The following is a 13,723-nucleotide window of genomic DNA, read 5'->3' on the forward strand; positions in this document are numbered from 1 at the left end:
CTGTTAATTCTCAAAAAGAACTTCTGCTGAGATCTTGAAATATTTATTGTCTTCTTTTACTTTCAGTTGATTTCAGGCTGTGTGGCTTTAAGTAAGTTGTAGTTGTGTTTCATTTTCTGAGAGTGTAAGCATGGTGTTGAACCAACATCACATAGTAACATTGATTCAATGCCATTACCATTGATTTTTTGTTGAAATTTCAACATTTTTTCAACATTAATTGCAGGTGAAAAAGTGATATTGATTCAATGCAGTTAACGTTGACACATTAACATTGATTTAACATTATTTCGATCACTGGTTGCTATCTGGGTTGTGAAGATCAGAGTTTAGAGGAAGATGAACCCAAAATAAGTATTTGCAGAATAAAAAGAGAGGCAGAAGAGAAGAAGCAGAAGTGAAGAACAAAATAAGAGCAAAGAATATATATGCAGGAAACTTACATCTTTCTAAACTGGTGTTTTGGTCTGATAAGAAAAGGTCAGATGTATATGTCATCAGAAAACCATAATGAAGGTGAACTAATGCAAATGAGGAACTCCTAAATCAGGTACTATTCGGAGAGGAAAATGTATTGTTTATCTTCACTATCTCTCTTCTATTGTGAGAAACACATTGTACTATTGGATAAGATACAGAGTTATACTGTAGCTGTAAATGAATTATATTTCTCACCAATAAATCCAAGCTGCTAAAAAATAAAAGAATATTTTATTTATATGCCGTATAGCTCAGAAGCGCAATAGCGGCATCATTTTAAGGAATCTGTAGGAGGTCATTTGAATTGAATGAGGGTATTTACGTGAAATGCACTGCATTGTATTCGCTCATATGCATTTCTAGCACATATAACACCTTCAAGAAAAGAGGAAGAGGGTTCAAAGACAGTGTCATACTACTTAGAAAAGGCTGCGTCACTGGTCCATAGAATCAACATAGGGGATTTCTTTCAACACAAAAAATAGCTCACCGTCTCTATATAGTGGACTGCTGGCAATACACCACACTTTGACTCTCTCTTGATTGGTTTGTCATACCTGAAGAATGATGACTGTATTGAAGACCGCAATACTGCTTCTGATGCTGTGCTGTGCTGTACAACTTAGTACCTCAGCTGGTGAGTGTCTGCTTCTGACATATTTTTTTTCTCTTAGGATGTAAATCGTTTTAAGGCTCAAATTTAAAACTTTTCCAACGGAAACCTTATTTAAACAATGTAAAACAGTTTTTAGTTACCCGGAGAATAAAAACTTACTGTTTAAAAATGTGTTGAATCACATTTACTAGTGAAGCCTTTACTTTTCAGGTCCTCTTGCGGATGATTTAGCAAAAAGTGTCTGTTGCTTTAGTGTAAACAATGTCAAAATTCCTAAGAAAAAGCTGGAGTCTTATCGTTGGACAAGTAGCAGTTGCCCCCTTAGACACATTGTGTGAGTATCCTCTCGATATGTTTAGATGTACACCTACTAACATTTAGAATTCACTCACATTCGTGTTGCTTTAATGCTTTTGCCTGTAATCTGCTATAGGTTCGAAACAGTCAAGAAGAGACAATTCTGTATGAACCCTGAAAATAGCTGGGCCAAGTTGAACAAAAACCACATAGACAAGAAAAGGGCTTCAAAATCATCAAAATGAAACTTGGAAGAAATGTTCTACATGTAGACACACACACATACACCCCCATATATAAGTACAATTGTAAAATAAACCTGTAATATTGAATTGTAACATTATTATTGTAATATTATTCAAATGTTTTGATCTCATTATCTGTGTCAAAAATAAACATACTGATATGAACTTTAAATGAGCTGTATTACTAATATTAGAGAATAGTGCATAGAAGTTGTCATATGTTAAGATTTTCTTCATTGTCCATTATTAAATTATCTGCATTTTTATTTACTATTTGCTTACTGATGTACTGTACTTAACAGTTTAGGTAACTTAACAGTTTTATTAGATTCTGTCAGTTAGTTTTGCCAAAATGTACAAATATTTCAATAAAAAAACATGTATTTTGATTTTAAAAAATCTTGGATTTATTTATTTCCATTGATGCCAGTGTTCTTTTTAAGTAAAATTTCTAAAAAGCATCCTGCAGATATTATTTTTTAATTTTTTTTTTTCTAATGGCAATAGAATATCCTATAATTATTATAAATAGGACACATTATAACTGCTATTTGAATATTTCACTAGAGGGCTCTGTTAGACTACACATCATTTCAATCACCAGACCTCTATAATATATACAGTGGTGGAACAGGCCGAGATTCATTGGGGGGACCCTATAATTGGGGATATATTTTAGATTTTGAAACCATAGATGCAGAAAATCTCACTATACTTATGTATGAAATTTGCCTATTGCATGGAGGCTATTAGGTGGATAAAACATGGAAATCATCTACATTTTGAACTGGAACTCCATCCTCTCTTGAAATTCACTCCCTGGACTAAATCTAATCCTACCCATAACTTATTCGTAAAATCAGAAGGAAATGATATAGGTGAATAAGAATGGCGTAGAAGCCCTTAACCCTGGTTGTAATCCTAAACTTAACTGTAAACCTATCTCTCAAACCTGATTGGTTGATTGGAATATTGTTCCAGGATCAACAAGAATGTTGATCCAAGAACAAGTTCTACTTGGTGAAATCACATTCACCATGCATTCTCCATACGCTATTTCGAATTGCACCCATGTTAAAGGAACACTCCACTTTCTTTGAAAATAGAAAGTGGAGTGTAGAAAAGTGAAAGTGAAAGTGGAGAAAGTGGCGCAATGATATTACGTGTTCCTTTAACTTAGCTGATGTCTTGGTCTGAGGTGCTGCGAGGACACGCACTGATAAAGACTATAGAAACACATTCTCATTGGCTGTATTCCGGTCATTCATAAAAGTTAACATTGTGCAACCATAGACGCAGATGATCCCTCTACATTTATGTGAGGAACTTGCAGAGGTGGAAAGTCCAGGGGTCAGAAAGTAAAAGTCCTGTCATATTTTTATTCCAAATACTGATTATATAAAAACATAACCAACCCCACCTGATCACTTTTTCTCTTTGCTTGTCTGACTGTTATAATTCAGTTACAGCAATCAAACAAAAAGTAATATTAAAAAGTCAAGGGTCAGGAGCTCAACTAAAGCAATCCCTGATCTCCACAATGGTGACTTAAAAATTGTGATTTTTCTCCTTTGGTGATTCTGCTTGTTAACATCAGGTGTCTTCAATAATGGTCAACTGTTAAGTGTATATATAGAAATCATTTTAATTTCCCTAAAAAATTTTAACTGTAACTGAAAAATGTTTACTCTACTCCCTTTCCAGTCCCTTCTGAGAGCTTTAGACAACATAAATAATATTGTATCAAGGATAAAAGAACTTCTATCTTTAAATAATCAATATCAAACAAACCAAAGTGTTTCTCATAGAGCTGCCAAATGTTTTAGTTAGGATAATAGTTAGAATTCCAGAGCATGTATTTTTACTTGCATGATCCAAACAGATGCTAACAAATGAACAGTAGCCTATTCTGGTTCGCCAGCAGAGCACTAGGCCAATTTTAAAGGGAGAGTTCACCTAAAAACTTAAAAATTCTGTCTTCATTTACTAACCCTCAAGTTGTCCTAAACCTGTATGAATTTTTTTCTTCTGCTGAACACAAAAGAAGATATTTTGAAGAATGTCGGTAACCAAACAGTTGATGGACCCCATAGTATTTTATGGAAGTCAATGGGGCCAATCAACTGTTTGGTTCCACATATTCTTCAAAATATCTTCTTTTTGGCTCAGCAGAAGAAATTAATACACGTTTGCAACAACTTGAGGGTGAGTAAATGATGACAGAATTTTTATTTTTGGGTAAACTATCCCTTTAAGATGCTTAGGAGGAGACAGAATTAGGGTATTTGCTACTAAGCAGCATTTTTTTAATGCATTTTTAGCTCCTTGTAACAACACCAAATTAAGAGGAAGAGTGTTCAGAGAAAGGTTGTTGAAGAAAAGATTGTGTTACTGGTCCAGAGACTCAACAAGGCGAGTTCTTTCAACACAAAAACTAATTCACCAATGATAGAGTTCACCAAGTAATAAAAACAATGTTTAAAGACGTGGTTTAACACTTGGATACAATCCAAAACTGTTGTTCCACAGAATATATTGTGCACATAGTGTAAAATCTTCTGTTTCTGAAGCACAGTCTTGTATTTGAGTATTTCTAAGCTGAATAATCTCTAAATTGCTGAACTATAGGATTCTGCTCAGACTAACGTAACATTTTATCTCGCCGGCAGCTCAAGCTCTTCCAGTCTCTCAAAGGTGTTGTTTAAATTCCAATTCCACATAACATAATTTTTAACATGCAGCACTTTAAACAAACATTTCAAATGTGAAATTTTTCCCTCAGGGTTACGACTCAAAAAGCCCAATTTTGTGTGAAACCAAAGACATAAAGAGAAAAATGTGAGAAAATGCAACATATGTAGCCACAATTATGCTGTTTATACTTCTAAACCACTCTTATTTTTTTTATAATAAACACATTTTTGTTCTATCTCCTCATTAACAGAGGTGGTGTGACAACACAAGCTCCCAAACACCATCCTAATATTGGATAACACTTCTTTATTCAATATCCACAAAACCTGAATACAAACATAATGTTGGACCGATATTAATAACATTTAGTATTTAGGCTTACTATTAAAATAATTCACTTGAGGGCACACGTATATCTTTCCAGATTATAAACTCCTCATAATCTGCTCTCCCGAGTCTGTTGATAATTAAAAGTGTTTGTCCTCTTTTATTTTCCTGATATCTTCCTATCATCTATAGAGGCAACGTCACATACGGCATCTTTTCCACTCTTCCTGCGTCCACGTGCCTGCCACTACAAATACCACAATCCATTGTGAAAATCCACTGAGCCAATGAAATGCAAGAGTGGGCGGGATTCTATTACATCACTACAAGTGGCCAGTCGCTGACCAATAGGGGTTGAATTCTCCAGGAGGAGGACAATCGCCTTTCATGCTCGCAGCATTGTAACGTTTTTCCCTGGCCGATGCTCGCATGCTTGTTTTTGTCCTGTGCACGTTTACCTCTCCTAAAAATCCGGTAATTTAGTCCAAATCAGAATCAGCCGTAAGAGTTCATCATCGCTTCTGCACTCGACCCTTTCTGAGTCGACTCATCTTTTTATGCCTGATCTATTGGGATTCAGAGTGGGTGTTGCCACAGGACGATGATCGAGAGACCCGACTCAGCTGTTTCCAGCGTTGCAGTGAGTACAATATTCATACATTTATCTAAATCTATCCAGAAAATACATTTAAAACTAGGCTACTAGTAAAAATGCTATTTGTAACAACAACAGTTACTAGTTGGCAGTGAATAGCTGATATCTGAACCACAGATCCCCATAGAATTCAATGGCAAATATTTAATATTAGTAGAAATGATAATATTATATCTAGTACTAGTTTTTAAAACAATTCTAGTCACTAATAGATTACTTTTACGTAAATATTTACTATAGTGGGATTTAAGTAAAAATGAGTACTATTGATGTAAAAGGGGAAAAAAAGACATACTTGTTTTATAGAACTGAATGTTAAAATAGCTTACCATAATCTGGGGTGCCTTGATTTGATGAAAAGCTCACTGATTTTTGTGTATTATCGATAAAGTGAAATATGCCACATGCTCATGTAGTAAAACGTTGTACTTTCATCCAAACAATAAAAGAACTAAGAAACAAACTCTTCCGAATCTACATTTTAAGTATGTGCCACATTATCTTATAACACAATTAAACATGATGAGGTCAAAAATGGTTTCCAAATTACCATGCCATGCTTTAGGCATGTGTGAAGATGTGAATTTTAAAAGTGAACCTAATGTTTTTTAAGGCCCTGTTGTTGTTGTGTCAGACCTTACACATATGTTGAATATGTTGATTACCGTTGTTCATTGACCTCAAGACAGATGATCGTGATTCCAGATGCATACAAATGTGTTTTTAGAGTAAATAGTTGGGCTGTTAATAGCTGTTTGGAGAAGCAAATGAGAATGACAGGCTCTAAGCGTGATGCCCAGATCTCTTGTGGAGAGCAGTGAGTGGAGATGCATTTCAATAGGGTTAGAGAGAGAAGAGCAGCCAAAAACTGTCACCGAGCATATATCACAATCCCATCTGTGTGAACTTGACTTCAAATATCCACTTTAAATCAACATGGCGCCATTTGGGCAAAAATGAGTGCTCATAAAAGTGAAGTTAGTTATGAGAAAAGGTCTGGCATCATGTGTTTGCAGATGCCAGTTGATATTTTTGGTATTTTGTTATCTAATGCTTCAGTGCTTTTTGGGACCAGTATATTTAGGGTCCTCATATCAGCTGTGTTATACATCCTTCGAAGGATGAATGAATTACACAAATGTTAAACCTATTCTGAAGTGTAAGCTTGTGAACACTCACCTACGCATTTGCATCCTTCAATCTAACATGGTTACTAACATGGAGAGGGGTTCAATAATCAATGATTTGATTCACTCATCTGGTCAGATGTTGTGTTGTTTGCCATGTTGGGCCATGACATCAATCTTACAGTTACGTAAGAGCGCTTCAAGAGCGAAAGCATGGAAAATGCCCTGAGCTGTTCACAGAGCATGGCTATTTATAGACTGGTGTATGAATTATATAGTATGAATTTGAAGAAGATGCAATTGCGTTGTGAGATGCGGGTGTCCATAAACTGTCAGAGGTTTCGTATCAAATCCATTTTGATATATTGTTCTTTTAAAGGGATAGTTCACACAAAAAATGTCATAATTTATGCATGTCATTCCAAAGCTGTATGATTTTTAGCAATCCACCATCCTTTATTCAAATTCTGTCTGATGATTATTTTCTGATAATTATGTTATGGCCGATAACATAAATTTCTATTGTATTATTATACTTTTTCTATTATTTAATATTTTATATAAAAATATATTGGTTATTTTGCATTTTTAAATTGTCGACATTAACTGATCAGTTTTTCTGTTTGGCTGTAAAATCTCAGAAGCAGCTTTTATTTTGACAGTGACAGGACTTTTATTTTGACAGCACCAAGAACGCCAGCACCTGAGCGCGGATGTGAGCGTAAAATTAATGTTACCTTTTCTTTATTTGAGAAAATATTATTCCCAGTGTAATATTTTTCCCAATTTTACAAGATTACTGTGTGCATTGTTGGTTACAGCGTTTATTTCCTTTTTATTCATGTTTTTAAACTATTTCATATTTGTGAAAAATACAATAATAGGATTACATATACAAAGTGTTGCTAAAGCATAAATCTGTTTATTTAATAGTTTTACTTTTTATATTCATTCATTTTACAATTTATTATTTCTAATTTAGTAAATTTGTCAAATAAATCTAAATTTAATTGCAGCTATTGTAATGCATGTAATAGCGTAATATCATCAGCTTTATAACGGTCATCGGCCAACCTTTAATATAACAACCTCTTTAATATAATATATAATATAATTTAAAATCACATACTATATTTTGTCAAATTGAAAATCTAAAATCAATCATTTTAAATGCTATAAGCGAAGTTTATTTAAACATGATGTACAACATAAAAATTGATATTTTTTAATATTTTGCTTAATGCATTCAACACTTACATTATTTATTATTTATTAAATTATTAGTTTTATTAATTATTAAGTGAGCATCAAGTGACGACAGTTAATCTAAACGTAAAATAACAATAAATTAGAATAATTATTGGCTAATAACCGATATGGTACCAATGTAACATGCATCCCCAACGATTTTCTTTATTCCAAGAATGATGGCAAAATTTACATGTTTGCATGAACCATGGCATGCACTGTTTCCCCAAAAATCTGTTGGCTTAGTTATGATAAATATATTTGTGGTCATAGTCATTCATTCAGGCTGAAAAGAGTTAACTCGCCCTGGTGATCATAGCCCTCCCCATTCAAACTATCTGTCTCTCTCTAAAATGATCTGCATGGCCCCTACTAGTTAGTTTTCCATTGGCCTACCATGCATGAGAAGCTCAGCGGAGCCAAAGCAGAGCGATCAATTGTGTTTGCCTCGCCTAGCGTGTGCTTCAGCGCTGTACTTCCGAGAGCATGAGATTACAAGAGAAGGAAAGTGACGGAGAGAAAGGGATGCAGGAGCTTGAGAAGGAGAACTTGCATCTGGACAAGGCGCTGGCTGTGATCTGGAGTGAAATTCACTGTCTCCATGACGACATTGAGTTCATGATGGATTTGATACGAAACGTAAATGAGCATGTGATGCAGGTGTCCCCTCATGTCTGTTTGTCATGAGATCCCATGTGTCCTCCCTTCCCCAGCCTCTTGGTTTCCAAAAGTTGTGTTTGGGCAAGCAGTTTTGGTGTGTTACTTTCATACGTGCTTAACGCAGATCTGTTTACTTATCCTCAAATTAGCAAAATTCCTTGTTATCCTTTGTTGTGGTATCCCTGCATGTTAGATTAGGAGTTGACTGTGCCAAGTCATTATCCACTGTAACTAATGTTAATATTAGCATAGCCTTTAATATCTTTCCTCTGAAGTCTTCTTTAGCCCTGTTTTGAGAGGGATAACAGTAATGGAGGAGCCGTTCTGCTCTTTAATCAGTGGAATGTGGAGTAAAGCTGTGTTCTCTTCCAGCAGAGGAATCTGGAGGGTTATGTCGGCTTCGCCAACCTCCCCAACCAGGTGTACAGGAAGTCCGTGAAGAGGGGGTTTGAGTTCACTCTCATGGTTGTCGGTAAGTCGCAAAATTCTTTTGCTCACCTCTGAGAATGTCATTCTGTAAATGGGTGCGTGTTCCAGTTTGATAAAGTGATTTTTTTTTTTTTTTTTTGGTTAGTATATTTTTGTAAGATTTTTTTAGACATTATTTCAGATAAAAAAGTGTGTCAATCAATTGTGTTGTACGGAGCCCCGCACATGACACACAGGAAAAAAAATACGTATATCGTGGCCGCAAATTAACAATTCGTTCCCATGACATACTAATCCCTCAGGAAACATTTAGGAAACATTTAGGAAATGTTCAGGAAATGTCCAGGAAACGTTCAGTTAACACTAACAGGGTTGATGGGTTTACAGTTCAATTTGACATTGAAAGTCTTGTGCTCAAGGTTGTGAAACTAGAATACATTACTGAGAAAATGTATGCTGAAGTTTTATAAACAGTTATCAATCTTTTTTTTGTTTTTTTTACTATATAATCATAGTAACAGGGTTGACATTTGAAGATGCTACTGACATCAAAAGATGAGGGTTTAAGTTCTTTCATTCATGTCTTGAATGATGATGATGTCATAATGATCATCATCATAATGATCATAATCATTACTAAAAAATTAACAACAGGGTTGACACATAACCTGGCTACAACTAAAATTTACATTGTCAACTAAAATAACCCCCCTATAGATAGAAAAACAAAATGCATTGTTTTTTCATGCATATTTTCATAAAAATTTGCATATTTGCTCACATAGTAAGGAGAAACATATGGAAGCTTGTTTTCGCCACTGAATAAAAAATAAAAAAAGGTAATTGCGACTTTTTATTTGACAATTCTGACTTTTTTCTTGCAGTTTTGAGTTTATATCACGCAATTCTGAGAAAAAGTCAGAATTGCGAGATGTAAAGTAGCAATTGCGAGATATAAAGTCAGAATTGCGAGATATAAAGTCAGAATTGCGAAATGTAAAGTAGCAATTGTGTGATATAAAGTCAGAATTGCGAGTTAGAATTGCGAGATATAAAGTCAGAATTGCAAGTCAGAGTTGTGAGTTATAAAGTCAGAATCGCGAGTTATAAAGTCAGAATCGTGAGATATAAAGTCAGAATCGCGAGTCAGAATTGCGAGATATAAAGTCAGAATTGCAAGTCAGAGTTGTGAGTTATAAAGTCAGAATCGCGAGTTATAAAGTCAGAATCGTGAGATATAAAGTCAGAATCGCGAGTCAGAATTGCGAGGTATAAAGTCAGAATTGCGAGTTATAAAGTCAGAATTGCGAGGTATAAAGTCAGAATTGCGTGTTACAGAGTCAGAATTGCGAGATATAAAGTCAGAATTGCGTGTTACAGAGTCAGAATTGTGAGATATAAAGTCAGAATTGCGAGATACAAAGTCAGAATCGCGAGTCAGAATTGCGAGATATAAAGTCAGAATTGCGTGTTACAGAGTCAGAATTGCGTGTTACAGAGTCAGAATTGCGAGTTATAAAGTCAGAATTGCATGTTACAAAGTCAGAATTGCGAGATATAAAGTCAGAATCGCGAGTCAGAATTGCGAGATATAAAGTCAGAATTGTGAGCTATAAACTCGCAATTTATATCTTGCAATTCTGACTTTATATCTCGCAATTCTGACTTTATATCTCACAATTCTAACTCGCAATTCTGACTTTATATCTCGCGATTCTGACTTTATATCTTGCAATTCTAACTCGCAATTCTGACTTTATATCATGCAATTCTGACTTTATATCACACAATTGCTACTTTACATCTCGCAATTCTGACTTTATATCTCGCAATTACAATTCTGACTTTATAACTCGCAATTCTGACTTTTTTCTAAGAAATGTGAGTTTATTATCTTGCAATTCTGAGAAAATGGCATTTCTTTTTTTCCTCAGAAATGGACTTTATAACTCGTAATTGCGGGTTTATATCTCAAAATTCTGAGAAGAGAAGTCAGAATTGAGAGGAAAAAAGTGAGAATTGCGAGATATAAATGTGCAATTCTAGGAAAAAAGTCAGTCTTTTTTCCCCCTCAGAATTGGACTTTATATCACGCAATTCTGAGAAAAAATGTCAGAACTGTGCAATGTAAACTCACAATTGTGAGAAAAATGTCAGAATTGTGATAAAAAGTCGCAATTATCTTTTATTTTTTTGTTTCTTGGCAGAAACAAGCTTCCATTGAAAGTGAGAACAGGCCTACAAATTCATAAAAATAAAATGCAAATAAAAAATGTTAAAGAATGTCTTTAACACAGTAAAGTTGTCAGTGATAACTGATAGTCGTATTTTGCATACATGAGAACCACAAATGGCACTCGTTTTGTAGAATGACACACAAAATGAGCTTTTTGATTTTTACTTTAAGTGAATAATCTGTGGCTTTGAATGAAAGTGATCTTTTTTTGCTGATGGACGAATGAGTTTATTCCCCCATACAAGAGTAGATGGATGATGAGTGTTTGGATGATCAATACTATTGTCATCATCACACACTCTCTCTGTGGTTTGGATGCTGTGACTAAAGCTGTATTGGAAATATGGATCTCTGTGACATAACTGCTGTGGAGCACCTCACCATAGTATGTGTGTCTGCAGTGGGTTTACTTTCCAGCTCTGGTGCAAAATAACCTCTTTAGTTCTCTTTTCCTCTATTCCTCTTCCAAGTTGTTACTCATGCTGTGTCTGTCAACTCATTCCCTACCTCTGTTTATAGGCTAGTTGTCTAGTTTGGGGTTTCCTGTTTGATAAAGCGGCCTATTGAGATGTTTGTAGGCTACTGGGGCCTGTTTCATAAAACAAGTTTACCAAATAATCCAGGTTTATTTCAGTAAGTCTGATTTATTGTCAGTTGATTTGGTTCAAAATAATCAGACTAACTGAAATTAGCCTAGCTTATTTGGTAAACTTGTTTTATGAAACAGGCCCCTGGTGTCAGGAGACAAGGCTCGCTAGTCTTATTTATTTACTTAGAAAGCAGCTTTCTGTTGGTCAGCGCGGCGAATTTGAATTACCAAGTTGAACACAAACCTAATCCGCGAAAAATCTTTCCACCCGAATGTGGATTCCAATTGAAATGACTGGATATCGTCCACAAAATCTTGCCGAACTACACAGTAAATGTGATCACACCTAAACTATTTTGTAGACAGTTCAGGGCTAGTTGGGCTATACATTGTGTTTTTGTGAACATCATGCTTTAAGAAATGTCAGATTACAGTTTGAAAATGTGTAGAATGTTCAGCATTCTGTGACCAATAATATTTGTATACGGAATTGGTCTTTTTATTTACATATATGAATGGGGGTTATTCTTATCTTTTACATATTTGCATACTGAATGCTGGTCACATATTTGACATATTGTATGCAGTACAATTGAAAAGTTTGTGGTCGGTAATATTTTTTAATGTTTTTAAAATTGGTCTGCATTTATTTGATCAAAAATACAGTAAAGACAGTAATGTTGTGAAATATTTCAATTTATATAATAAAATATTAAATATAATTATTTTAAAATGTAATTTATTCATGTGGTGGCAAAGCTGAATTTTCAGCATCATTACTCCAGTCTTCAAAGTCACATGATCCTTCAGAAATCATTCTAATATGCTGATTTGCTGCTCAAAAAATCATTTATTATTATTATCAATGTTGAAAACAGTTGTGTGGCTTCATATTTCTGGAGAAAACCATGATATTTATCAAACTGTTTTGTTTTTCAGGACTCTTTGAAAGTTTTATTCATTTATGGAAAGAAACAGCATTTATTTATATATATGTAAATGTCTTTACTGTCACTTGATCAATTTAATTAAACCTTGCTGAATAAAAGAATTAATTTCTTTAAAAAAATGTTACTGACCAAAAACATTTGAATGGAAATGTAATATATTTGTCTTTCTGTTAACAGTGATTTGCATTCTCTAATAAAACATTTTACCTCAGAAGAAAGATTCCACCTCTCCTAACATGCGAAATTTGCTGTAATGTAGTCTTAACTATCTCAGTGTCTAATACAGCTAGCTGGGTTTTCTATCTACTTAAAACTGTCCATCCAATGGCCTTTTAAAGAACAAAACTGAAAAATGTCGTCTTGTTCTTGTGTCACTCATCCTGACAGACACTACAGGGCTTTGGCTGTCGACTCCAATTTTCCCTCCAAAATTTCAGGGAGGAAAAAATCTGTTTCCTGTCTTTTCTCTCGCTCTCGCTCTCCCTTGTGTTTTTTTTCCACAAGCATTTCCTTTCTTGAACTTTCCCTCTCAAACCAGCTGGCAAAATGTTTCTTCAGGGAGAAAGCTTTGGAAAATGTGAAGAGTTGTAGAGCTTCGTTTTTTCAAATTGAGTTATCATAGGCGTGTTGGAGGTGGTAAAGCTTGTTTAAAATATGGTTTTCTTTGTACAGTCTCCATTTTTTTCCCCTTACTCAAGCTGTGTAGGAGAACTCACACCTGTGCAAGCAACGAATAGAAAAAAAAAACAATTTCACGCATGTTTTCGTTAATTGCGCTGTTTGCATTCCTTCACAATAACAACTCTGACAGCTGTGTTTAGACAAAACTTGAGATGTTTTAAAGTGATGAATTTTCCAATCGGTAGCTGAAGTCTTCAGACATGACGTTGTTGAATTCCATGTCATTCACAGATATTTTCAAGCAATTTGTCTAGTGTGGCTGTTTTAGCATAGCTACCGCTAGGAGCTGCTACTTTTCTCGTACATTACCATGCTGTAGGTCCGTTTGAAAGGTCCCTGGCTGAAACACGGACACACACAGGCAGGATATTTAATCCCTGGATTATGAAGCCAAAGCTTCCCCTCTTTGGCCTGCCAACAGGTCATCTAACAACCCGGTCATGGAGCTAAGCCTGTCAGACAGTCTTAGCCGACACATGCTAATGTATC

The 13,723-nt window shown here is 34.9% G+C and overlaps 2 protein-coding genes across 3 annotated transcripts in view; both read left to right on the forward strand.

Annotated features, from left to right (window-relative positions):
- Positions 1-922: 922 nt before the first annotated feature.
- Positions 923-2,034, forward strand: LOC127507765 (monocyte chemotactic protein 1B). Its single transcript, XM_051885063.1, has 3 exons — positions 923-1,117; positions 1,307-1,430; positions 1,530-2,034. The coding sequence occupies exons 1-3, from the start codon at positions 1,045-1,047 to the stop codon at positions 1,636-1,638; spliced, it is 306 nt and encodes a 101-aa protein (XP_051741023.1). The 5' UTR covers positions 923-1,044; the 3' UTR covers positions 1,639-2,034.
- A 2,980-nt stretch (positions 2,035-5,014) lies between these two features.
- The window catches only part of septin15 (septin 15), a 34,471-nt gene continuing 25,762 nt past the window's right edge, over positions 5,015-13,723 (forward strand). Inside the window, exons 1-2 of one of the 2 annotated variants that reach the window (XM_051885055.1) lie at positions 5,015-5,299; positions 8,722-8,821. In XM_051885055.1, coding sequence (XP_051741015.1) covers positions 5,261-5,299; positions 8,722-8,821 — 139 coding nt within the window. In that variant the 5' untranslated portion in view covers positions 5,015-5,260. The remainder of the gene's footprint in view (positions 5,300-8,721; positions 8,822-13,723) is intronic. The other variant, XM_051885056.1, reaches the window with a different exon arrangement.

The sequence above is a fragment of the Ctenopharyngodon idella genome, chromosome 24 (genome assembly GCF_019924925.1).
Source record: "Ctenopharyngodon idella isolate HZGC_01 chromosome 24, HZGC01, whole genome shotgun sequence".
NCBI classification, from domain to species: Eukaryota; Metazoa; Chordata; class Actinopteri; order Cypriniformes; family Xenocyprididae; genus Ctenopharyngodon; species Ctenopharyngodon idella.